Consider the following 26844-nt stretch of genomic DNA (forward strand, 5'->3'; position numbering starts at 1 on the left):
CCTCTTACACAAGCTTTTCCTAGGGACTTCTTCGGGGGGAGCATCCGAAGAAGCCTCCGAGGAAGAGGGGGCACCCTCCAGGGGTGGCTGAGACACAGGTGCTCGATGCTTGGATGTAGCCGTTGGTGCAGAGGAGGATAACAGTCCTTTATGGGGAGGAGAGGCTGCTTCTACTGACGTGGTTGTCTGGGTAGACAACACCTTCCTCATGAGGTCGAAGGCCCCCGGGTCCCGAGTCGAGGTATCTCCCGGTTCCGAAGAAATGGGAAGAATCCCCGAAACAGGCACCGAAGGCATCGACCCCGAGGACGGAACCGAGTCGATCCGAGCCGAGGCCCGGAGAGGGAGAGTCGGGACCGAAACATCGGTCCGACTCTCGGTCCCGGAAGCAAGGATGGATCTTCGGCTCCGAGACTCCGGTACCGGATCCGACGGAGTCGAGGTGAACGGAGCCGACCGAGAAAAGGACGGTTCTGGCACCGAGGGCGCCACAATCAGCAGATCAGCTTCTTCCAGCTCCAAAGACTGGACAGGTCTCGGAGGAGGAACAGATGGAGATAATGGGAGGCCTTCAAGTCTCGACACCAATTGAGAGGAGACCGAGATGAGTTTGGATAAGGCCGTATTCTCCATTAACTTCTGCACCACGCGGTCTACATCGGTGTCAGAGAGGGGCCTGGAAGAACGGGTCGAAGGAATCGAAGACGGAGCCGACCTCAACAGTGTCGGGGGAGGGAGCTCCGTCACCGGTTCCAAGACTCGAGGCTCGGAAACTGACAACAGTTGAACACTCGGTCCCGAAGCCTGTGGAACAGGTGATTGAACCTTAACTGAAGAGCTCGGAGCCGATGACTTGGGCTCCGACGTCTTCGATTCCTTCGAGGATTTGGATGCCTGGTCTGAAGCATCCAGAGCCTCTTGAAAAGTAGGTTTTAACAAACCCCTATCCATGAGTTTCCTGCGCCTATCTGTCATGACCCTCCCACTGAAAGAATGACAAATTGAACAGTCTTCTTGCAGATGGAGAGGGCCAAGACAGTAGACGCAGGAACTATGATTGTCAGTAACTGACATATTTTGCCCACATTGGCAACGTTTAAACCCTGAATTAGCTTTCTCAGACATTTTTGTAAAGCTAACAATAGGGATAGTAACAAGAAAAGGTCAAGTCCAGTTATGAAGTCAAATCCGATACAAATTGTCAAATCCAGCAAGAAAAGTCTAATCCGGTAGTCAAGTCCTGTAAAGGTTGGGATAGGCCCCGAGGGAAACTCTAAACAAGTTAAAAAACTTTAACTGGTACCGAGAATATCCTCAAGACAGTATCACACAGACACACAGTCAACAAACAAGATATAGAAATATATAATTTTCAAGAATACAAGAAAAAAATCCTTAAATCTTAGCTTTAGGTGCTCGAGCTCGATCAAGTGATGCGAACGCTGCAGCGGCAAACTAGATCTGAGGTAAAGGCAGATGGGGATTGTGGGAGTTAGGTTAGTCTCGAGCTTCTTCTCGATGCAGAGCTTGCAAGCGGCCGACACGGAGCCGAGGATTGGCTCCGAACCCAGGTGTAAGAACAAACGGCGAGATCGAACACTCTCACATCATCAATTATCAAAACCAGCCTTCCAAAGTTTTTGGGAAGGAAAAATCATAAAGTCTGAATATATAAACATTATATGTATTTGCTTGAGCATGTTTTTTGAACTTCTAGACAGCTTGTGTGTGAAAAATATTCTTTATTGTCCAGGGGAATCACTGAATGGTTGAAAAGTGCATTCCTACATGCAGAAAAAAAATATTTTAAGCAGATTTTATCCAGTTCAATTATAAGTTTGATTATCTGAACTACCCTAGGTCCCAATTAGCTTGGATAAACAACTCTCTACTGTGCCTTTAAATTTTATATTTCCCTCAGCACAAAGGGCTCAGAACTCCCAAGATTAATTGTTTGCACCTGCAGGCAGCTCACCTCCATGTAAAGTAGTCAGCAATGAAAAAAAACAGCTATCAACTTTGCAGATGCATAAAAAATCTTCGGGAATTTCACTCAGAACAGAATGTACAGAATTCCCATGGCTAACTGCCTTCAACTGCAATCTTCTCTTTCACTGAGAACATTTGCTAATGAAACAAAAGAAGCTAGTATCTATGCAGAAGCTTAGCAGTTTTAATATTTTTTTAGTCTTGTCAAGCCTGTTTGCTTAGTAAAATATTTACAGCTTAAGCAAAGGACAGCAATATAGACATCCATCCTTTCAAAAAACAATATGCAGTGTGTCTTATTTAAATGGGGCAGTTACTATAACTTAGGGAAGGGTATGCATATTCTGTATTTAAGCACTTAAAATTATTATTATTTTTTTTTTGCTGCTGTTTTGTATGGGTGCTGGGAGTAGGGCTGTATATGTCAGTTGTGTCAGTCTTCTACTTGTATGTGTTGTTTCACTTTCTGTATGTAATCTCAAGAAGGAGTTGATGTACAGAATTTTGTTTAGGCTACACTTGGTGTGGTCCTAAATGACAATAAAGTTTACTTTGAATCTTGAAACAAGAGAAATTGTCTCAATTCCACACACAATATAAATCAGTACACTTTTATACCCCACACAGGACCCTCAAGGTCAAAATAGGCACCTCCACCTCCAACAGCAGACCTTTCACAAGTAGAGTTCCCCATGGATCTGTCCTGGGACCCCTACTGTTTGGTATCTATTTCTTGGAGGTCCAGGCAAACAACAAAAGGCCTATGGCTGACCAAGTTTGTGAACGACTGTAAGTTGGGTGCTGCCACTGACTCCCCAATTGATGTTAACACACTGCAAGAGGGTCTCACAGCAACTGACTGGTGCCAAAGTTATGGCCTCAAGCTAAACATAAAAAACGTATCACCATACCATTTGACAAAAACACGGCCCCTACTAATTACCACATCAATGGCAACCCCCTAAATGCACAACCTGTGGTGAGAGACCTAGATACCCAAGTTAATAATCTCACCTTTGACCATCATGAAGCGGCAGTGGTCAGAAAAGCCTTTTACTTGGTTCCTCTCATAAGTAAAGGGATTGCATCCAGAAAAAAGGAGGTTATTACCTCTCTATACTCCTCCCTCATTAGACCAATAACACCCCATCTGGTATGTACCTCTCCAAACATCTGCACCAACTGGAAAGACCACAGAAATACCTCACAAAGAGAATCCATGGCCTCCAACACCTGTCCTATGCAGACAGGCTCAAATCACTTTTGCTCTACCTGGTATCGTACAGGTTACTCACAGGTGATCTGTGCCTTGCCTACAAGGCAATCACGGACCCTGCCCTACTAGAGCTGCTCCATATCCGTAAGTCTAACTCCTCGGTCATTACCTGCTCAAAAGGCCCGATTCTAATATGTGACATCAACAAAACCTGCTGGAGAGACAGGTTTGACGTTTGTCTCCCAGAGGATGCTCCATCACTGGAATAGACTTCTCATACACGTCAAACAAGAGTATCTCAATGATCCTCTTTAAGCACAACATTGATAACTGGATGGGAAATCACAAATTTGCCCCAGGGGTTCCAACTGTGTCCCTCATTGACAGGGGCGACAGATGCTGACTGAGGTTTCTTTTTGGGGATAAATTCTTGGCTAGGCTTGTAAGGGACCCAGGGCTATTAGCCTAGTAACCTCCTATGATCCCACACCAGCAGACTAAGTTCAGAGCATATTAGACTTGCTTCTGGCCAGCCTTTCGTCTCTTGTTATACTGTAAAACCTATATTTCTTACTTTAGTATCTTTAATACATATAACAGTCACTAAAAAGATTTCCCTAACATCTGAAATACAACTGACAGCACACTAAATAAAACTGCTTTACAAAATAATGTGCAGTTTATATCATAAAATGTTTATAGAAATATTATCAAAAATGGTTTTACTGACATTTAATTCACTTTTCCTTTTAGTATTCTTCTAAACATTAATGAAATAATGTTGTATACATGTTTTACAGTCCACCACAAATTAAAGTCAACAAAACTCTAGTCTTTTCTCAACCACGTTTTACTTGCAAAGCCATATTTCACAAATGTGACTTGATACTTTACAGTCTCACATTTTTTCACTATGTTCAGTGTTGCTGGTCTTCTTCCTGATCATCTCCATCTTGCAAACACCAGACTATGGCGAAAGTCTGAAGTACATCTAATTCTTCTAGTCAATTCCTGTGTTTTTCTTTCAAGAATTTTCCTTTGTAACACTGGAAAAGTTTCATTGGCAAAGTCTTTATTGTCAGAAGGAGGAGAAGCAGAGTCCTCTTCTGCTTGCTGGTTTACTTTTTGTTTGATAAACTCTCTTTAATGTTCCCATTAGCTTGTTCTGCATCAGAAATGCCTTTGATCCTCCAGGAAAAAAAAATACTCTGAATACAGATGGATACAACAGCTTGAATATCTCACCTGCCTGTCGTCACTCCCTGACTGCTGTGATAAATCTGCTTCTCTTTTGCCTAGTGTAGAGTGACAACAATTTTCCACAAACACTCAGCTGTCTCCAATGTTCAATATTTTCCCTTCTGCCACAGTTTTGTCAGGATCAACTCTTTTTCTGCTGGTAAAATCACATCTTTACTAATACAGGTCTTGGCTGCATTCTCGTGGCCAGATCTAGAGCATATATGCAATCTGTTATTTCAAGTAATAAATTCTGATGAGGAACACCAGTCCAGCTGCTTATATGTGCTTTCATAAAATGAATCCTTCCAGTTTCTCCAGTACAGCAGAAAACCTCAGCTTTTCTATGTGAATGCTGTCTTCTATTTTTTGAAACAGTTCTCAAGAAGCCTCATACTCGGCCAGTCTTTTCTTAATTGCATCTTCTGATTTTTTTTTTATCAGTTCATCTAAACAGCTATTCAAAGCTTCTGCTTTTCCCAGCCCACGCCTCAGCTATCTAGATTTTTTGCTTCATATTTTTGGTCTGTTCCTCATAAAATTTGTGGTTTTCTGGCAAATCACTGAGGCTTGAAGTAACTAAATAATGACATACATTTGAGTTTCAGGCTTCATATCCTTCAGGAAATCTATGAAAATACAAATACTGTTATTCTAGCAAATTTCCAAGTTTATAAGAGCAGTATTTTAAATCTTCAACTGTTTTGGGGCCTTTGTCCCTCATTATTTTAGGCTTTGCCCAGTTTCTTGTGCTGACAAATATGGAATTGATATAGTCCTTCAATGTTTCATTTATTTTAATCACCTCTGAGTACATTTGCCTTTTTTTCCTCTAAATTACTAGAAACTATTTCCTAAACCCGAGCTGAAGCTTGAAGTGTTTTTGATGAGAAGTTGAAGGATTCTTCCCAGCCAAGGTTTTTTCTGCACCTTTTTTTGGCTGATTTTCTTTCAGGTTCTTCCTTGCTGGAATTCAGGCAGTGTACTTACTAGCAGTAGTAGTTTCTGTTTTCATACAAGGAGAGCTAAAATTAAGTTGTTTAGTGTGTAGTCATTTTGGAAGTCAGCTTCAAGAAGCGCCAGATTATAACAATTCACATAGATTCCGTAGAAACAGGGGTGTCTGAGCTTTAAAAGGATTCTGGTGCTATCATCAACTAGAAAATATTTTTCACTTAGCTAAATGTGATGTTCTAGTAGCAGGTTTCTTGGCCTATTTTAATACCTGCTGTACATCTTCAGGTACATGTGCCTAAAAGATACTAAAATTCTACTATCCAGGAAGTATAATGAAGAAACTGAAGGTTGAGGTGGATCAATGAACCCTTGTGTTGTGTTAGTCCATCTTGTGAGGAAGCTTGTGATAACTGCCTCAGGTCATTTTCAAAAGAAGGAAGAATGACTACTGCCTGGCCAAAAGGGGGTTCCAAAATTATCCTCAAAGACTTCTTCTGAATCTTTAAAAGAACCTTGGTTATCAGCAGAAATGTATACAGAAACATCTCTGTCCACAGGAATGAAAAAGCATGTTTTCCAGGACTTTATTATCACTTACATTAGTGCATGGATCATGCTATCCCTAACAGAACCAAGATGCTATCCTCCAAAAAAAAGAAGCCAAACTGGTGGTCCTCTGCCATAAACAAACTCTACAACAGAAGAAATGAACTACTGCAAAAAAAGAGTAAAATCCCATGATTAGAGGAACTCCCTAGTCAGCCTCAGTAAGAAGCTGAAATCCCTCATAAAATCCTCCAAAGCTAGTTATGAAAAAAAATCGCCACCGTTTCTAAAGACAACCACTAAGCATTCTATAGCTATGTCAAGAAACTCAATGGCAACACTCAGATCTGCTCTGAGTTACAGCACAATGGCACTAAATATACAGAACCAACTCATATTGCCAACATCCTGGCAGACAGGTTCAGTGCTAACTTTACCCCCTCTCACCCCCTAAAGGGGCCATCTCTATACTGGAAGAATGCAAAGTTCCTGTAATTATGGCTGCACAGGTAAAAACCACACTCTCCAAAGCCAAGAATACAGCATCCATGGGACCTGACAACATCCCAGGCTGCATTCTACACGAACTACAGAACGAACTGGCATCCCACTAGGTACCATGTTGAATCACAGCCTCACCTCAGGCTTTGTGCCCACTGAATGGCGCACAGCGACAGTTATTCGACTCCACAAAGGGGGATCTACCACGGACTCTAGGAACTACCACTCCATTAGTCTGACGAGCCTGGTCTGCAAGGCCATGGAATGTATCATCATGGAACTTATAAACAAAGACATTAGTAATCTTCAAACTCTGGACCACACCCAATTTGGGTTTGTAAAAGGCGGATCATGTCTCCTAAACCTGATAGACTTCTTTGAAGCAGTCACCAAAGCCGCAGATGAGGGTAAGGTGGTTCACACACTATCTAGATCTCGCCAAGGCTTTCGGCACCATCCCCCACTCTGGAATTATAGATAAACTCACTAAATTAGGTATAAATCCCTATGTCACAAGATGGATTGCCAACTGACTCACTGACAGAACACACACTGTGAAAGTAGCAGACTCCAAATCTGACTTCACACCAGTGACAAGTGGGAGTACCACAGGGTTCAAGTCCTGGGTCCTCTCCTGTTTGGTATTTACTTCTCTGAAGTACAGGCTAACACAGAAGGTCTTTGGCTAATGAAGTTCGCAGATGACTGCAAACTAGGAGCCATAATCAAAACTCCTAACAATGTGGACATCCTACAAAAGGGGCCTCACTGAGACAGATGCCTGGTGTCAAAGCCATGGCCTCAAGCTCAATGCCAAAAAGTGCACTGTCATCCTTTTTGGTAAAAATTATGTACCCATGAGCTACCACATAGGCGCTAGTCTACTAAACACTGAAAGTGTGATAAGAGACCTTGGGACACAGGTGGACAGTAGTCTCTCCTTTGATAATTACATCAACACAGTAGTCAGGAAATCCTTCTGCATGGCACACCACATCACAAAAGGTTTCTCATACAGGAAAAAAAGAGGAAATTGTTCCACTCTACTCATCACTCATTAGACCCATTACAGAGTACAATGCCCCTTTTGGTATGTACCTCACAAGACATCTACAACAACAGGAAAGGCTGCAGAAATACCTGACAAAGAGGATTAATGGCCTCAAACAGATGCCCTACGCAGACCGCCTCAAAAAACTGCAGCTTTACACTGACGCATATCGCCTACTCAGAGGCAATCTCTGCCTAACATACAAAGGTATGTCAAACCCAGAGGTTTTGGACATGCTCCAATTAAAGAAATTCCAATCCCTCCGAGCTACATGCTCTAGGGACCTAAACCTTGTCACCACAATAAATAGAACATTGATGGATAGAGTCCTGTCCTAGAGACTTCCCGTACACTGGAACAAACTATCTATCTATATCAAACAAAGTTTCTCATTAGCACTATTGAAGAAAAATCTTGATGATTGGATGGGAAATAGGAAATTCACCCCGTGGATCACTTCTGTGGCTCTGCTCGCCAGGGGCACAGAAAATAATTTTCTTGGGTGGCGAAAGCCAGGGTACCTTTTTGGCTAGGCTTATATAGGCCCTAGGGCCAATAGCCTAGTACCTACCTATGAGTCCTGGAACAGTACTTATTTACTGTCTTAATGTGAATGGAGGCAAACAGATGTACTTCAGGAGCTCCACACAGTTCAATCGATTCCTAGAAGACCCCTTGAAGAAGCATGGCTGTAAGTCAAGAAATGAGGAAAGAATAGGATTTGGATGTAGATTGTTAAGGAGAATAACAGTCATACAGAATATTCACAAAGTAGGAGAAGGTATTCTAACAACTAAGCCAAAACGGGAATGGAGAAAGAAGATTCTGCCTATAGGGACAACAGCAATTAGGGTTACACAGAATAGGGAAGAGGGGCTGGAATTTATTGGAGGAAGCTGACAAAGGCATCATGAACAAATAATTACAGAGGGAAAGGTGATAGAATGGGAAGAAGCCAAGAAGACATTTGGAAAGCAAGCTAGTGATTGCCTTCCTGATCAGGAATTGATATCAGAGTACAAAGAGAAAGGGATGGGAAATCCTAAATGAAAGATCTGTACTTGTTGAGTTTTTTCCCAAAAAATCTTTATTAAATTTACACATATGACAAAGGCAATCTTACATTTATATAAACTAAAAACATACAAAATTATAACACTTTAGCTGCAAACCGTTTACATCACAGACACCACTGAAACATCTGTTGTTGTAAACATTATACATCACTTATAAACCACTCAGTCATTGTCAGTTAAGCATTATATGGCTCATTCAAATCCTGCCTCAAACTTTGTCGCTGCTCTGCATATATTGTTCCCATACTTCCAAATTTTTCCTGTGTAGTTTGCTCCTTCCCTTTTCTAAAGGTCCCAATTTCAGTTGTTTTATCTCTTGTTACTATATTCACTACTTCTAGTAAAGTTGGTCTGGACTTTGATTTCCATTCTCTAGTAAATGTTTTTTTGGCAGCCACCATAGTTAGACTCAGCATGGCTTTACTATGTCTAGGCAATTATAATTCTGTAGCATAACTCAAAAGAATCATCTCCCCAGTCAGTCCAACCATCTCAACCAGCATCTCCGATAGAGCAGTCTGCAGGGAATCCCAATAGTCCACCAGCTCATTACACTCCCAAAAATATGTTCCCAGCTACCCCTTTCTTGCCTGTCACATCGCCAACATTTGCTATCCACCTAAGGAAAAATTAGTTGAAGTCTATTTGGGGCATTAAAATACCTATGTAAACACTTCCAGGCAAATATACTAAATATTCCAAACTATGTTGCATATTTGGGAGATATACATACATCTCCCCCATTCTCTCTTTGTGAATTGCTTATCCAATCTATTTTCCCAATCCTTTCTCAGCTCCTCTGATTTTTATAACTATCATGCAATATTTTATATGCTTTACTAATTACTCCTTTTTTAATGACAGCTTCTGTTCTAGATTCTATTAAAAACTCTACTAGTGCTAGCCTTTCATTTAGGAGCCCCCTATTTTGTTCCCTTTGCCTATATTCTGATACCAATCATTGATAGGGAAGGCAATCTCTAACCTGCAGTTGAAATAAATTATTGGCCTCTTCCCATTCTGTTACCTTTCCCTTTCTAGTTATTTGCTCCCAATACCTTGGTTCCTTTGCCAGTTTTCTCCAATAAATTCCAGCCTCCTCTTGCCTATTATCTGTATCCCTGACCACAGTCAGCCCTAGAGACAAAATCAATTTTCTCCATTTTTGTGCCGGTTTGGTTTTTAGAATACTCCCTGCTATTTTATGAAAATAATACTCTGCATGATTTTGGTTGTTCTCCTTAAAAGTCTGCATCTAAAATCCCAATCTCTCTATTTCTTGAGCTTCCTCCCTGTGTCAACATCATTCCTTTCTACGCTGAATTACAGTTTTCTACCTGTGCTATGTATAAGTGCCTTAACTGTGTTGCTCTAAAATACCCCCTCAAATTAGGTAATCCTAGTCTGCCTTGTTCTCTTGGTAGAATCAGCTTCCCAGATAAAATCATTCAACTCTTTTTTTAATTGCTATCCACAACTTCTCCAGTCGATAAAAGTATGCCTGAGCTTTGTACAAGACTAAAGGGACTACAAACATTTTAATGGCTGGTATCTTAGTATCTATATCCATATAACAAACTTGCAATTTATCAGTTTTTGTGTTATCTTCTGTTTAGTCTCTTCCCACATATCCTTAGCTGCCACCGCACAGTCATTTCCAATCCATACTCCTAAATACTTCATTTACCAAGTCCCCATAACTATGGATATTGTTGGACCAATTTGTGTGTGGGTACATAATTTACCACTATTGCCTTTGATTTAGCTTCATTAATTTTGTATCCTGAGAAGATATGAAACTGTCTTAAAATGTTCCACAACACTGTAATGTCCTTTTCTGGTTTTGTCATGTATACAATAATATCTTCTGCAAATAGAGACACCTTTTCTTGATTGCCATACCAATTACATCCTTGAATTTCTGAGTCCCTTATTTTCTTTGCCAGTGGTTCTACATATACTGCAAAAAACAATGTACTGTTTGAGTTTTTCACTGAATCTAGAACTGAAACTGCTATTAAAAAGGGAAAATCGAGAGATTGGACACTAAAGAGGGAGAAAAGGACCTGTACCGACTGGCTAGACAGAGGGACAGAGCTGGGAAAGATGTGCAGCAGGTAAGGGTGATAAAAGACAGTGAGGGAAATGTGAGGAGAGTGTGTTGAGTAGATGGAAAGAGTACTTTGAAGGGCTGATGAATGAAGAGAATGTGAGGGAGAGAAGGTTGGATGATGTGGGGATAGTGAATCAGGAAGTGAAGCAGATTAGCAAGGAGGAAGTAAGGACAGCTATGAAGAGGATGAAGAATGGAAAGGCTGTTGGCCCAGATGACATACCAGTGGAAGCATGGAGGTGCTTAGGCGAAATGGCAGTGGAATTTTTAACCAGATTGTTTAATGAAATTTTGGAGAGTCAGAGGATGCCTGAGGAGTGGAGAAAAAGTGTTTTGGTACCTATCTTTAAGAATAAGGGTGATGTGCAGAGCTGCAGTAACTACAGAGGGATACAACTGATCAGTCACAGCTTGAAGTTATGGGAAAGAGTAGTGGAAGCTAAGTTAAGAAGGGAGGTGATTATTAGTGATCAGCAGTATGGTTTAATGCCAGGAAAGAGCACTACAGATGCAATATTTGCTCTAAGAGTTTTGTTGGAGAAATCCAGAGAAGGCCAGAAGGAATTGCATTGTGTCTTTGTGGACTTGGAGAAAGCATATGACAGGGTGCCTAGAGAGGAGTTGTGGTATTGTACGAGGAAGTCGGGAGTGGCAGAGAAGTATGTAAGAGTGGTACAGGACATGTACAAGGGTAGTGTGACATTGGTGAGGACTGCGGTGGGAGTGACAGATACGTTTAAGATGGAGGTGGGATTAAATCAAGGATCAGCTCTGAGCCCTTTCTTATTTGCAGTGGTGATGGACAGGTTGACAGATGAAATTAGACAGGAGGCCCCGTGGACTATGATGTTTGCAGATGACATTGTGATATGTAGTGAGAGTAGGGACCAGGTTGAGGAGACCCTGGAGAGGTGGAGATATGCTTTAAAGAGGAGAGGAATGAAGGTCAGCAGGGCTAAAACAGAATATATGTGTGTAAATGAGAGGGAGGGTAGAGGAATGGTGAGGATGTAGGGAGTAGAGTTGGTAAAGGTGGATGAGTTTAAGTACTTGGGATCAACAGTTCAGAGTAATGGTGAGTGTGGAAGAGAGGTGAAGAAGAGAGTACAGGCAGGGTGGAATAGGTGGAGAAGAGTATCAGGAGTGATTTGTGACAGACAGGTACCAATAAGAGTGAAAGGGAAGGTCTACAAGAGGGTAGTGAGACCAGCTATGTTATATGGGTTGGAGACGGTAGCATTGACGAAAAGGCAGGAGTCAGAGCTGGATGTGGCAGAGTTAAAGATGTTAAGATTTGCACTGGGTGTGACTAGGATGGACAGGATTAGGAATCAGTATATTAGAGGGTCAGCTCAGGTTGGACAGTTTGGAGACAAAGCAAGAGAGGCGAGATTGCGTTGGTTTGGACATGTGCTGAGGGGGGATGTTGGGTATATTGGGAGAATGATGCTAAGGATGGAGCTGCCAGGTAACAGGAAAAGAGGAAGGCCTAAGATAAGGTTTATGGATGTGGTGAGAGAGGACATGCAGGCGGTTGGTGTGAAAGAGCATGATGCAGAGGACAGGAAGAAATGGAAACAGATGATCCGCTGTGGCGACCCCTAACGGGAACAGCCGAAAGAAGATGATGATGATCATGATGACTACAGCGTATAAAGTTCTGCATGACAACTATAGGAATCAATCAGAAGAGGTCAGACAAGATTGAAGAGATTAGATATGTAATTCACAAAGAAACGATGGGAAGACATATATGGCTCCAAAATGTGCAACAAAATCTAGAACATTTAGGATTTTTAAATGTGACTGTTTGTATAGATACTTTTACACCCCAAGCATATTTTTTTTCCTCAGGAGATGGCTAATGTTGGAGATGTGATGGGGAGGAAAGAGGTAACTGGCAGCACATGTTTTGGGAGTGTAATGAGTTGGCAGACTTTACAAATTCCTACAGCGCACTCTGTCAGGAATACTGGCTGAGCAAATGAATACAAGGACTTTTTTTTTTTTTATTGTTGAGCTGGGATACAGGATCTGAATTGCCTAGACACAGTAAGGCCTTGTTAAGTTGAATTCTGATGGCTGTCAAAAAGCAGTTACTAGAAAATGGAAATCAAAATGTAAAGAAACTATAGCTTAAATAGTGAACATTGTAACAGAAATAAAAGAACAGAAAGTGGCACCTTCAGAAAAGGGTAGGAGTAAATTACATAGAAAAAAATGGAAATTATGGGAACAATACATGCAGAAAAATGTGTTGGAGGAGGAATGAGGTTTAACAAAAGGCAGGAAGTGAATAATTTATGTAATGTTGCTTAGATTATATGACAATTATATGTAACAAATAATTTTTGAAATGTTAACTTGTTAATGTAGTTTGATTACTTTTATATAAGTTTATCTATGTCACAAGTGATAATTCAAAATAATAAAGGAATTTAAAAAAAAGACCCCTGAGTGCGACATTCATTTGTGTGGGTTTGTCCTGGTCCTGCCCAGCTGCTCTGCTACAATATTCTGCTCTGAATGCAAGTATCCTGGAGGGGCAAACTGTGCTGACTTGCTAGTTCCCAGCTACATAGTTAGTCTGCAAAGGGGATAGGATCTGGTCTCTATACCCTCCCCCCTTCCATTTATGTACCACATCACTGTGATGTTGTTTGTGAGTACTAGTAGAGGGTCTGGAATCCAAAGATGTTATAGACAGTTCCTATACCTGCTAACAAAGCTTTCTTCACTTCTCATACAATAATAATGGCCAAAGGAGCAGCAAATATAAACATCTAAATAACAGCACAACAAAATGTATTTGCACACATGCAAACTATCAACAGAAGAAGCTCTGCCATTATATGAAGACCATACTGAATGGCAATCAACATATCATGGACTTGAATGGAAATCAACATATCATGGACTGTGTATTTTGATCCTCTACACTTCATGTGAAAAATAGAACAGGGAAGGAAAGAGGACACTAGAGCAGTTTGGTAGAATACACCTCGGAAGTCCAAATCTTTTTTATTGTGCAAGCTTTACCACTTACTTGGAAGTAGTTTTCAAATCCTATAAAAATAAACAAACCTCAGTACTTGAAATGTGAACCAGCAGATGTACCCACCTATCATGTTACATCTTGAAAGGGCACTGGCTAGTAGTACAAAAACACAGAGAGAATTAATCAGTCAAATGTAAATTAAACTGGTAGTGGTATTTAAAGGTTTTTTTAATTTAGAAAAATACTTACTGATTGTTACATTCAGTAGAAGTTTAATTTTTAGGTAAATGACCTGGACAGAATATTGGGCAGCCAAATATGCCCCCCCCCCGGGTCATGGCCCCTGGTGTTCATCTGAATCACCCCTATGTAATCCATCACTGCCAGACAATATTCTGAAATAGCGCAGAGGCATTTGGTATAGAACTTTTTCAATGAAGCCCATTCAGTCAGGATCTGTTGATTGAAGGGAGCTTACAGACTCCAAAAATGATCACTTTCCCTGAATTTTTGCAACCTCATAATTAATTACAATTAAATCACATGAATTGAGGCATGAGGGCAGTGTCAAAGTCCCCCTCCAAAGAAAAACTGAAAGCTCTGCTTAGTCAACTAAGTGGCTGTTCACAGGCTATAATGTACTGTCTAGAAATATATGACTGCATTGGTGTCCTCATCTTATAATTTAGACATTTAATCAAGAAACTACCGAGGTAGAATGCAGTAGCATTAAAAATTATATATTTGCAAGACAACATCAATTACACCAGCAATACTTTCCAACTCAGTCCACTATACTATGTATTAAAATGTGATGTAAAGTTTAAGTGGGGAAAAAACTTACCTTCTGACTTTTTCACTGCAGGTAGAATCCTCTTTTGGAGGGCTGCTCTTCTGACAGGGACTGGAGACCTTGCTGGGTGATGTTGGATTTGAAGCATCTACCTGTCCCATCACCCTTTTCTCCACCTCATCTTCTGAATATGAAGTTCTGTTGTAAAAGCTATGAACAGGCTGCTCACAGTTGAACAAACTGTGATCCTGCACATGAGTCTGTGGTCGTCCAGCACCCTTGGCATCCTCACTGAGAATCTTCCTAATGGGGAACTGGAAGAGGGATGCAGAAGTCATTACTGGTGAGCACTCTGTGGCATTAGCTGTCTGAGTAAGGCAGTCGGAAGGACTACTAAGGGTAGAGCTTTCCTGACTTTCTAAAGAATGATCCTTGGCAAGGTTAGTGTAGTAGTCTGGGCTAGAATAATATGGGTTATAGTCAATAGGTGCACTTGAAAGAGGTGTTGCAGTGTTTCCACGACCCACTGTTCCAGATGTAGGATGAAGGTGAGAAAGGAAATTCACTTCTAGTTTCTCCTCACCTCCCTTTTCTTGTCCTTCAGCACCAAAATTTTCATGAGAAAATGGGGAGAACTTCTTGAACTCAGAAGTTAGGGATGCCACACTGCTATGCACATCTCCACTGGTGTTTTCAGTAGGTTTGGGTAATGAATTGGTTACTGAAGAACAAAGTGGAGTACCATTACCTTTACTAGAAACTGTGTTGTTAATGTGAAGCACTGTGCCAGACTCATTGACTAAGAGCAAAAAATCTGTAAGAAACAAAAAGACAGAATTTACATGGAAGATATCATAATGTTTTAAAGAAGGCTTAAAAATAGACAGAAATGGTTATAATCAGTACTCAACAATCTTCCTTAACTGCAGATTACTAAAAGAAATTTTGGTCGTACTGTCACTTGTATTACATTAATCAGAAGGTACTAGTAGGACTCCAGAAAAAAACTATTCCACAGTCTTTGAAAACATGCCCAAGTCAATGCGCTCTAACTAACAAAACACATCAAAAGTGTATCCCATTCCTTATTTCGTTTCCTTACATCTGGCTGTCATAACTCAAAATTATGGGAGTTGTCATCTGGTAAGGACAAGGTACCTTTAATTGACGGGATTACAGAGGTCTCAAGTATTGATAACATCAAGCAGCTTATATGCATTTACTTTCCAACACTCCTTGTATAATTAAATGTGGTATACTTAGTTGGGTGGGGTGGATAAAGCCACAGGCAAAGTAGACCTGGGGTTTGAATTCATCTTAGTAGGCTCCTGTTATTATATGGGATGTGCATAGTACCTACAATGCAGTCACAAAGTAACTGGTGAGACTGTGATGTTAAACCAGGTACCCAAGTATTAGATGCCAAATACTCACAGACATGTAAATCATAAACACCCTTCCTAGGTATATAACGTGATATGCAGGGGTGCAGGTCTTAAATCCTAAATTCTGTTACCAATTTAAGTGACAGACAGATGGGTCTCGAATGTCACTGCTGCCACCAAATAATGTGAAGTGTAGGGGGGTTACTGACCATAAATCTGTACCACTGCCACCATAATGCATGGTGTGGGGGCTATACAGCAAAATATGCACCACTCACTCCAAATATGTATGCAACAGGGTGACTGACATTAAGGGATTATGGCAAATGCATTTTCTGGTCTTGTGCTATGGCCATACCTGTTGCACCTAAATAAGCTTTGCTTTGCACTTTCAGCCACAGAACAAGGTTATAATCACTGACTCCACAGTATTCCACACATCTCAGTCTGAGTCCAGTGCCTTCTGATACAAACTTACTAACAGTAACAGACTAAAACTGTTTTTTTCTTCATATATATATATATATATATACATATATATATATATATACACACATACATACAAACTCATGTTTCCCAGGAGGGGTTACTGATAACTTACTGTGACAGTACCAGTTTATTTAATTCATTATACGCTGCTACCAGAGTATTAATAGGATTACTAAAAGAAAACTGGTCTAAATTCTACACATCTATTGAAATATTTAAATCTAGGAAAATTACCACTCTTACAGTGATCCAATCAATATTTATAATAGCTGATGGCCAAACAGTCTCAAGGCCAGATGTCAACAGTCACATCAAAGCCATGAAGATACCATGTGCTAGTAAATTATGAGATTGGCCATTAGCTTTTTATGACTCAACCAAGTGAAAACGGTTTACTTGCAAACATATCTAATTACACTCATAAGACTGTACTGTAGTTGCACAGGGGAGAAAAAAGAAAAAGTTTCAAATGGATAAACTGATGACAAAAAGAGAAAAAAAAATACATCTGCCATCATTATTTTCCAGTTAATGTAGAAGTCTGAAGTCTCAGAATGAAAATAAAAATCCAACAAGCCTATGATCCAGAAATCTTTATTTTAATGTTCTTCACAAGTTAGAATTTAAGGGGTCCCTCCCATGGCCCTAAACAAAATGGACTGTCAGGCAAATGATGATTTTTAACAACTACAGGCTTAACAGTAACTATGTCTGATGCAGTATCCCTGTTTGCAATTGGTTCTTTACCCTTTAACAAAATTGGGTACGGGCCCTTGTGATAATCTACAGCACTCATAAGTTCATAGGTTGTTATTAGACTAACGACGGCCTTTACAATCCTAACCAAAAAAACCCCCAAACCTTTGGATCTAGAGTATCATGGGCACCTACAAAGGTGGAGGACTTGTTAGCTGGGACATAACTAAGGATTCGTAAAGGGGGGGGGGGTGTCTGCTAATGTTTGGTAGTGGATTTTAAGTGCCGAGTTACCAGCCCTGACGCACAACCTTCAACGAAGGCACGCCCATTCACGCATGCCTCCACACAGAAGACGCTCTAGCTGAGAATCGAAAGGGGCAACATCTTGCTGTGAGGCGACAACGCTACCGCAGAATCACTGCCACGGATGGGGAGTGTTAGGATAATACCTTTCTTATTGTCGACTTTCAAGATGGCTGTACACTGATCAACAGCTTGATTTTAGCTCACCCAGTGTGAAAAAAAGAACTGAGAGATAAGGACTAGAAACTGCAAGTTTTAGTAAATTCAGTTACTGGCTAATAAATACGCCACCTAGAAGTCAGCAAAGAAGAAAATCAATTAGAAAAGGAGAAGAGAAATCACGGACTGGGATGCATCCTGTAGATGTCCAGCAAAAAACAGTTCAAGCTTCAGCTTTGGTGAAAGACAACTTCCAGTAATCTAGAGGAAAAGATAAATCAAATGTGCTCATAGCAGATTAAAATAAAACATTGATAGATTATATCAACTCAAATAACTGGAAATAATGGAAGAAACTTTAAACAGCTACTCAGATGAACTGATAAACTGTAAAAGTCAAAGGTTGAAACGAAGAAAAGGACAGTGGAGTATGAGACTGCTCAAGAAGAGCTGCTTCAAAAATATATTGCAGAGTCAGAGAACCGAGCAGATAGGGAAAACCTGAGATTTTCTGCTGTACCACAGAAACTGTAAGGAACAGGCTGTATTAATTTTATGAAAGCACAAATAAGCAACTGGACTGGTATTCCACAGCAGTGTTTGTTAATTGAAAACACTGTGTGTATGCTGCAAACCTGTCCATGAGAAAACAGCCAATAACCGTATTAGTAAAAATGCAATCATAACAGCTGGAAGAACTGATACTGATAAAACTGTGACAAAAGGACATTGGAGATGGTAGTGTTTGCAGAAAATAATTATTCACTGTATACCAGGTGAAAGAGAAGCAAATTTATCCCAGCAATCAGGGAATGTCAGGAGGCAGATGTGAGATTCAAGATGCTGCACCAAGCTAGTTTCAGAATATTTTTTCCTTGAGAACAAAGTTGGTTTTGATTTAGAACAGGCTAAGGAGGTAATGCAAAAGCTTGTCAAACAAAAAATGACGGGGGCTCTGCTCCTCATTCCTCTGATAATAAAACTTATAGAAAGACTTTGCCAGTGAACAATTTTCCAATGTTCCAAAGGAAAATGTGTGTGTGAGAGCTGACTAGAAGAATTGGGAGTAACTTGGACTTGAACTGGAGTCTGGTGTTAGGAGATGGAGATGAAGATGAACATGAACATGAAGACAACCAGCAACACTGAAATTAGTGAATAAACGTGAAACTATAAATCAAATCAGATTTCTGAAATATGGCTTTACAAGAAAAAGTGGAAAGATTGGACTTTTGCTGGTAGGAGACTAAAACACATTTGTTCCTCTTCATGTCATTTGTTTGGAAGGACACCGAAGGGAAGGAATTAATATATATATATATATATATATATATATATATATATATATATATATATATATATATATATAAAGTAAATTGTTTGGGGCATTTCATGACAAATTGCAGGTTACATAGTAAAGCATTTTTAGCTATTTACCGTGATAAAGATACTAAAGTAAACAAGTGCCTTTTTTCTTCCTTTTTTGTTTTACAATGTAAAAAAGAGAAGAAAGGCTGGACAAAAGCATGTTTAAATTAATATCCTGTAATCTTGATTTGTTGAGGTGGGGGCAGGGTTTAAAAGTGCGCAGATTATAATGTATGTAGAGGTGACGTGTCTCTCTAACTTTTGCATAGGTGAATGTCTGAATTAAGGCCTTTGGCTTAATCTAATAATTTTTGTGTGTGTGTAAGCAGGTAAATAAAAGGATACTGAATGTAATGAAAAGTCTTCCTTTAGCAAATAAATGTCCAGTACAAGCTGACAGGTTTGCAGAGCAGTATATTTGGTACTTGTTTCCATGGAGACAAACTGACTACTTTGGGAAGCAATAAAAGCCAAAACAATTTTTTAAAGCTAAAGGTTAATGTTTTTTTGAAAGGATACAAGATGTTTTTCCACATCTGGGAGGGGAATGAAGACAAGACAAGAACAGTCAGCAGTTAGTATAAGTAGACACACAGGCTGTAAAAAGAAGTTATGTACTCACCATAACGTTCCATCTGAGTAGGTACTTCATTTGTCTGCAACCTGTAGGACAGAGTCCCCAGCTACTTATAAGAACCTGGGTGGTCCTTACGGAAGGATGTTCCGAAGCACCGCGGAGCCAAAAGAAGCCCTACTTCTCGAAATCACATCTAATTTATAATGAGAAATGAACGTATGAGAAGAGGACCAAGTAGCCACTGAACATATGTCGTCCACTGGAACCCTAGACCAGCAGGCTGTTGAAGTGGCTACAGATCTTGTAGAATGAGCACGGATATTAACCGGGGCTGGTTTGCCAGACGATATATACCCCTGAATAATACACTGACAAATCCAATTTGCCACAGTAACTTTGGAAATGGCTTTACCCATGGCTGATTTTGCATACGAGACAAATAACTGGTCCGACTTGCGAAACTCTCTAGTCCTATGTAAGTAGAAATGCAGCTGTCTGTGTACATCCAATTTGTGTAATGTGTATTCTCCCTTGTTCTGAAATGTAGGAAAAAAACACTGGTAAATTTATTGATTGATTTATATTTGCTTCTGAAGCAACCTTAGGCAAGAAAGATGGGTTAGTCCTGAGGGACACTCTATCTTTGTGAAAGATCAGGTAAGGAGGCTTCATACACAAGGCTTGTAATTCTGAAACCCTTTTGGCCAAAGTAATGGCCACTAAAAAGGCTGTTTTCCATGACAAGAACTTCAACGGAATTGAGGCCGCAGGTTCGAAAGGTAGACTTGTTTAGGCTTGCAAGACTAGAGTGAGGTCCCATGGGGGAACCACAGACTTTATTGGTGGATTTAAAAGGAAGATGCCTCGTAAGAAGGTTTTGCACAACTTTGTAGATGCTAAGGAACCTATGCCATCACCCACATGAAAATGGGAGATGGCCGCCAATTGTACCTTAACCATAGAAGCGCTTGCTCCCTGATGAAAGATTAATGAGAGGAAGTCTAGGATGGTCGGGATAGGGACAGTAAATGGGTCCAAGCCCTTATCTTCTGCCCAAATGGAAAAACGTTTCCACTTACTGTTGTAAAGTTTTCTGGTAGATGGCTTATGAGCCGCAACCAGAATGGCCTTAACGGGAAATGAGATACCGGGAGTCCTAGCCATTAATGGAACTGGATCAGCCAAGCCACAAGCTTGAGGCTGACCAGGTTGGGCGCTGGGCAATCCGCGGGATGAATCAGTTCTGGACTGGGATCCAGAATCCACGGAGGAGCCACACTGTGAGATCGCAGAAAGGGGAACCAGATCTGCCGAGGCCAGAATGGGGCTATAAGGATAACTCTGCTCCCTAACCGACAGGCTTTCTGAATGAACTTCATCATGAGAGGAAGGGGAGGATAAGCATAAAGGAGCCCGGGAGGCCAAGCATGGACCAGAGCATCTCTGGGGGTTTCCCCTCTGGGGGGAATTATTGCGAAGTACTCGCTGCATTTTGTGTTTAAAGGAGAAGCAAAAAGATTGCAGCAAGGCTGACCCCATTTGTGGAAGATCTGTTTCGCAACAGATGGATTCAGAGACCACTCGTATGGAGTGAGGAGCACCCGACTTAGCTTGTCCGCTAATATGTTGGATCGTCCCGGGATGTGCGCTGCTACCAGAAAGCGGTTGGTGGAGATCGCCCATTCCCAAACTCTCATGGCCTCTCGACACAGGGGGTAAGATCTGGTTCCTCCCTGTTTGTTTATGTACCAGACTACAGACATGTCTGTCTGGATCGCAACAGTCCCTAGGGGAAGAAGGTCGTGGAGGGCTTGCAACGCCAAAAGCACTGCCCTCATCTCTAGGACATCGATATGCAATGCGGTCTCTAGGGGAGTCCACGTGCCTTGAACCGATCTGCCTGAACAATGCCCCCCCACCAGAGGCGAGAAGCGTCCTTGGTCAACGTGGCTTCGACCGGGGGGATCACAAAGGGCCTCCCTTCTCTGAGTTCCCGCGCATGCAACCACCAAAGAAGGGAGTCCCTGCAAACTCTGCTCAGCGGTATGGGCATGTTCAACGGGTGGAGCAAGAGGGACCATTGGACTTGAAGGGTCCATTGCAATATCCGCATTCGCAGGCAGGCATGGAGGGAAAGACAGATCACGCCTGCCATAGACCCTAGTGCCCTCAGGACTAACTCTGCTGGAGGAGAAGGATTCCGTAGAAGGGCTAACACCTGATAAGACAAGCTGTTCAGTCTGATTGATGTTAGGGTAGCTCGAGAGATTCGGGTATCCAACCTGGCCCCTATGAATTCCAGGGCTTGAGTGGGGCACAGGCAGGACTTCTGCAGGTTTACTGAAATGCCTAGGTTGTGGGCTAGAGTCAATGCATAATCTCTCGCTACTGAGAGCTGACGCCTGTTGGTCGCGGTAAGGAGCCAGTCGTCTAGGTACGGGAAGACCTGAATGCCCTGAAGTCTCAGGTGGGCAGCAACCACCGCCATGACTTTGGCGAACACTCTGGGGGTTGAAGTGAGGCCGAATGGAAGAACCCTGAATTGATAATGACTGGCTCCGAGCCGGAAGCAGAGAAACCTCATGGATCATCTGTCCATTAAAATGTGGTAGTACGCATCCTTGAGGTCTATGGAGCACATCCAGTCGTTCTCCCACAAAAAGGTGGAGGATAGATTGAAGAGTGACCATCCGGAACTTTTCCTTGGGTATAAACAGGTTCAGAGCGGAAATGTCTAAGATGGGTCCGACGTCCCCCGTTTTCTTTGGCACCAAAAGAACCTTGAGTAATAACCCAATCCGGACTGATCTGGGAGGACGGGCTGGATGGCTCTTTTTCTTAGCAGCTTTAAAATTTCTAAAGCCGCCTCCTCCCTCTGATCGGGTGGTACATCGGGGAGGTGTCTGGTTTTGGGGGGAAGATTTAGGAAAGGAATGAAGTAACCTCTGCAAATGATACGGAGCACCCATCGATCAGTTGTAAGGGACTCCCAGTTTGACAGTTGCTCCGTCAACCACCCCCCCAACTGCCTCCAGAGAGGGACAGTCGGGCAAGCCCTCAGGGCTGTTGCACGGGTCTGTCCGAGAAAGGTTCTCTAGACCCGAAATTACGCGACCCCCCTCTGTCTCTGGGCCGGCGTCCACCTTGTCCTCCTCTGCCTCTAGAAGACGAGTGGTCCGCAGCTGGATGGGATTGCTGAGACTTGCGGAACCACAGCTTCTTTTGTCCCCTCTGATTCCTGGAGAAGGATCTTTGGGGACTAGAGAAGCGGACTCTGATGGCAGACAGCGTCTTCCCATCCTTTACGCTTTGGACCAGCGTATCACGAACGGTCTTGCCGAAAAGAGCAGAACCGTCAAAGGGGGCGTTCGTGAAGGACGCCTTGAAGGGATCTGCGAAGTCGCAAAGACGGAGCCAGGCGTGACGTCGTAAGACAACCCCTGCTCCGCTGGCTCTAGCGGCTCCCTCCGAAGCATGACAGAGGAGCCGCATAGACATATTGGAGATGGATTTCAGAGTGGTCATTCGTGTCGTAAACACATTCCTGTCTCCGACCGACATGGACTCTGGGGGGGCTGAAGCGTATTCCTTGATCAAGTCTCGCTGTAGCCTGATGGTATGTGCCATATAGTTCAGCTCCCTTATAGAAAAGGTCGCTGAAGCAAACATCAGCTTCCCAATCCGGTCCAACACTCGAGATTCTTTATCTGGCGGGTGGACCAGAGAACTCTCCTGAGCGAGTTCTTTCTTGGTGGCCGCCGCCTCCAACATGGCATCAACAGGGGATCCTTTGGCCCACGATTGCCTATCTGTGGGGGGGGCTCAGTATTTTGTCGGGATGCCTAGGTATTGGCTCCACGGTGTCGGGCTCCTTCCACTCCCTGGTGGTAATTAAGTCCACCAGGGGGTCGGCTGGAGGGGACACCCAAGAAGTAGATGGGCCTGCCTCAAATGCCTCCAGGAACATGGATTCATCAAGGAAAGATTTTTGGGCAGACCACCCCCCTCTAATACGCAACATTTCCATGACGTCTCCAAAAGAGACATTTTCAGGGGGTGACCTTGGGGAACCCTCCCTATCATCTAAGTCTGTGTCAGTGGTAACGGACTCGGGGGAGTCCAGGTGCCTCCTTTTACACCGACGTTTCAGAGGAACCTCCTCGGTGGGGCTATCCGAAGAGGGCTCGTCCACGGGTTGTTGTTCCTCAACAGGAACTAGCTGGTGGGCTTGGGCAGGCTGTCCCGATGGTCGGATGATGGGAGACAGACCCTCATACAGTGGGGGTACGGGTTGATCCACAGCCCGAACCGGGGATCTGGAGGATCTCGACAGTACCCTCTCCACTACCTCAAAAGCCGAAGAAGATTCACCCTCGCCAGCCTCTGAGAGCAATCTCCTCGGCTCCGAGGAAGGGATCGGGGTCGGAGCCGAAGCAGTCGGCGCCGAGAGAGAGGTGCGCTCCGAACCCAACAGCTCCGAAGATACAACTCCCTCGGATCTGATGCTCAGCCCTCGGCCCCGAGAGCTCGGATCAGACAAGCTTGAGGGCATAGTTGGCGTCGAAGAGACCAGCGCTATCGGCGCCGACATTTCCCTGGGTCCGAATGGGCACGGATCCGATGACTCAGAGATCCGAAAACGAGTTGGAGAAGGAGTGATCGGGGCAAACATGGGGGCCGCGCTCCCCCCCAGAGGGCGGGAGGCAAGAGCACCCCCATCTGCATTTGGGTCTGTAAGAACCGATGCATCATCCGATCCATATCCGCTTCGGAGATGCTTTTTGTTGACCTGGAAGAGGTAGTCGAGGCGGGCTAGGAGGGCCACCTCGACGACATCGAGGGAGACCGATCTTCCTCCTCCGGCGAGAAGCTAGGCGAACGGAGTCGAGAGGAGAAGGATCCGGAGACCCCCGAAGGAGACTTAGTTGTTTTAGCTGGCGGAGCCGAGGGGTGAGACTCGGTCCGCCTTTTATGGGATCTATGTCCCTCCTTATCCTTGTGCCGCTTCTCCTTTGTTGAGGAGGCACTAGTTTCCCCAGAGCTCAAACCAGAAGTGGGAGGTTGAGTCCCGGGTAGAGCTGAGGGAACAGAGGGCGCCGAGGCCGCTGATGCAGCCGGAGCCCGAACAGGAGAGGAAGAAGCTGACTCCTGGGGGAGCTTTCCCACCAGGATCAGCTTGTTCTTCCTATCCCAAAGTGCCCGGGGTTAAAGGCTGCACATATCTGGCAGGCCTCTGAGAGATGGGCTGCCCCCAGGCACAAAACGCACTGAGTGTGGCCATCAGCTGGGGAAAGCTTGTGGCCACACTCAGTACATTTGGAAAAAATGGCCTTGGGCCCTTCCGCCATGTTGAAGCACTCACACACACACACACCCAAACGCTAAGGAGGGAGGGGGAGTGACAAGAAACTAACTACTGTACCAGTAAAAATTTAGAAAACTAACAAACAAGGGGGTAGAAGGTTTTACTACCACACACTCGATTTCGAAGTTTTTTGTTGAAAAAAAGATGAAAACGATCTCACCCAGCCAGGAGCTCTTCAAAAGTAAAGCTTCTTCAGCCGCGGCAAAAAACGATCTGAGATAATGTGGTTGGTAGCAGGGGATTATGGGTAGGGGGGAGGAGCTAGGAGCTCGGATCTTGGAGCTTGGTAAGCTGCCAGCTCGGATCCGAAGTCGGATCAGATACCCACAGGTTGCAGAGCAAATGAAGTAACTACTTCAAATCATACATCTTTAGCACAGATAATCTTAATGTTACATTAAGCTTGTGTGTGCAGCTACTGATTTGGAACAATTGTTTCCATCAGGAAGGTTAAACTTCATTATTTGAAGATATACATAGTTGTGTGTTTGTTTTAACTTAATAGGTTATGGAGGTATTCTGGAGGGGTATTCTTCCCCCTAGAGTGTTTTCATTAAACCAAAAATGTTGTAAAATGTGACGTATTCAAATGGAGATGACAAGAAACAACTGTACAAGATTAACCTGCCAAACATTTTTCATAGGTTGGTACTAGGCTATAGGCCCAAAGGCCTATACAAGCCTAGCCATAACAATTCCTGGCTATTTCTTCCCACACTATTTACTTCCCTCGACCCCTGTCTAGCAGGGCAACTGACGTGATCCCCAGGGTAAATTTCCTTTCTCCATTCCAATCACCAAGGTTCCTTTTGAAGAGGGCCAAAGAGGCACTCTGCTTGACATGTAAGGACAGTCTATTCCAGAGTCTGGGGAGTCTCTGGGTCAGGAACCTATCACTCCAGCATGTTTTGTTTATTGTGATGACAAGATTTAGATCCCTGGAGAGTGTGGCTCTGAGGAATTGGGATTTCTTTAAGTGTAGCATGTCCAACAGCTCTGCGTTTGACATGGCCTTGTATGTTAAGCAGAGATCGCCTCAGAGTAGACAATATGCGAGAGAGTATAGCTGGAGTTTTTTAAGGGGGTCACCATAGGGCATCTGCTTTAGGCCTGTGATTCTTTTAGTGAGGTATTTTTGCGGCCTTTCCAGTTGTTGCAGATGTCTTGAGAGGTACATACCAAATGGGGCGTTGTATTCTATAATGGGTCTAATGAGGGATGAGTGCAGTGGGACAATGACCTCCTTTTTTCTGGATGAAAAGCCCTTAGTGATGAGGTGTGCCATATAGGATTTCCTGACTGTTGTGGCGATGTGGTTATTGAAGGCGAGACCACTGTTCACTTGTGTCCCTAAGTCTCATCACACTTTCGGTGTTTAGTGTACAGCCACCTATGTGATAATTCACGGGTACATGTTTTTTTCCCAAAGGGGATAACTATACATTTCTTGGCATTGAGCTTGAGCCCATGGCTCTGGCATCAAGCATCTGTTTCTGTAAGGCCCTTTTGTAGAGTATCCACATCATTTGGGGATTCAATAATGGCTCCCAGTTTGCAGTCATCTGCGAACTTTGTTAGTCAGAGTCCCTTAGTGTTGGCCCGTACTTCAGAGAAGTAGATGCCAAACAAGAGAGGTCCCAGGACTGAACCCTGAGGTACTCCACTTATCTGGAGCTGGATTTGGAGTCAGCTACTTTTACAGTGTGGGTTCTGTCAGTAAGCCAGTTGGCAACCCATCGAGCGATGTAGGGATTAATGCCCAGCTTAGTACGTTTATCTATGATTCCCGAGTAGGGGATGGTGTCAACGGCCTTGGCGAGGTCCAGATAGGCTGTGTGGACTGCCTGACCCTCGTCCACGGCTCTGGAGACTGATTCGAATAAGTCAATAAGGTTCAGGAGACAAGATTGGCCCTTCACGAACCCAAACTGGGTGGGGTCCAGTGTTTTAAGGTTGCCAATATCTCTGTTTATAAGTTCCATGATAATACGTTCCATGGCCTTGCAGATCAGGCTCATCA

At 43.0% G+C, this 26844-nt stretch overlaps 1 protein-coding gene across 1 annotated transcript in view; it reads right to left on the reverse strand.

Annotated features, from left to right (window-relative positions):
• FASTK (Fas activated serine/threonine kinase) overlaps positions 1-26844 on the reverse strand; it is a 686027-nt gene that overhangs the window by 121700 nt on the left and 537483 nt on the right. The window contains exon 8 of the mRNA XM_044066318.1: positions 14531-15293. Within this exon, the coding sequence (XP_043922253.1) occupies positions 14531-15293 (763 nt within the window). The remainder of the gene's footprint in view (positions 1-14530; positions 15294-26844) is intronic.

Source organism: Protopterus annectens, chromosome 3.part1, assembly GCF_019279795.1.
Source record: "Protopterus annectens isolate FY-2018-M chromosome 3.part1, PAN1.0, whole genome shotgun sequence".
Lineage (NCBI taxonomy): Eukaryota > Metazoa > Chordata > Ceratodontiformes > Protopteridae > Protopterus > Protopterus annectens.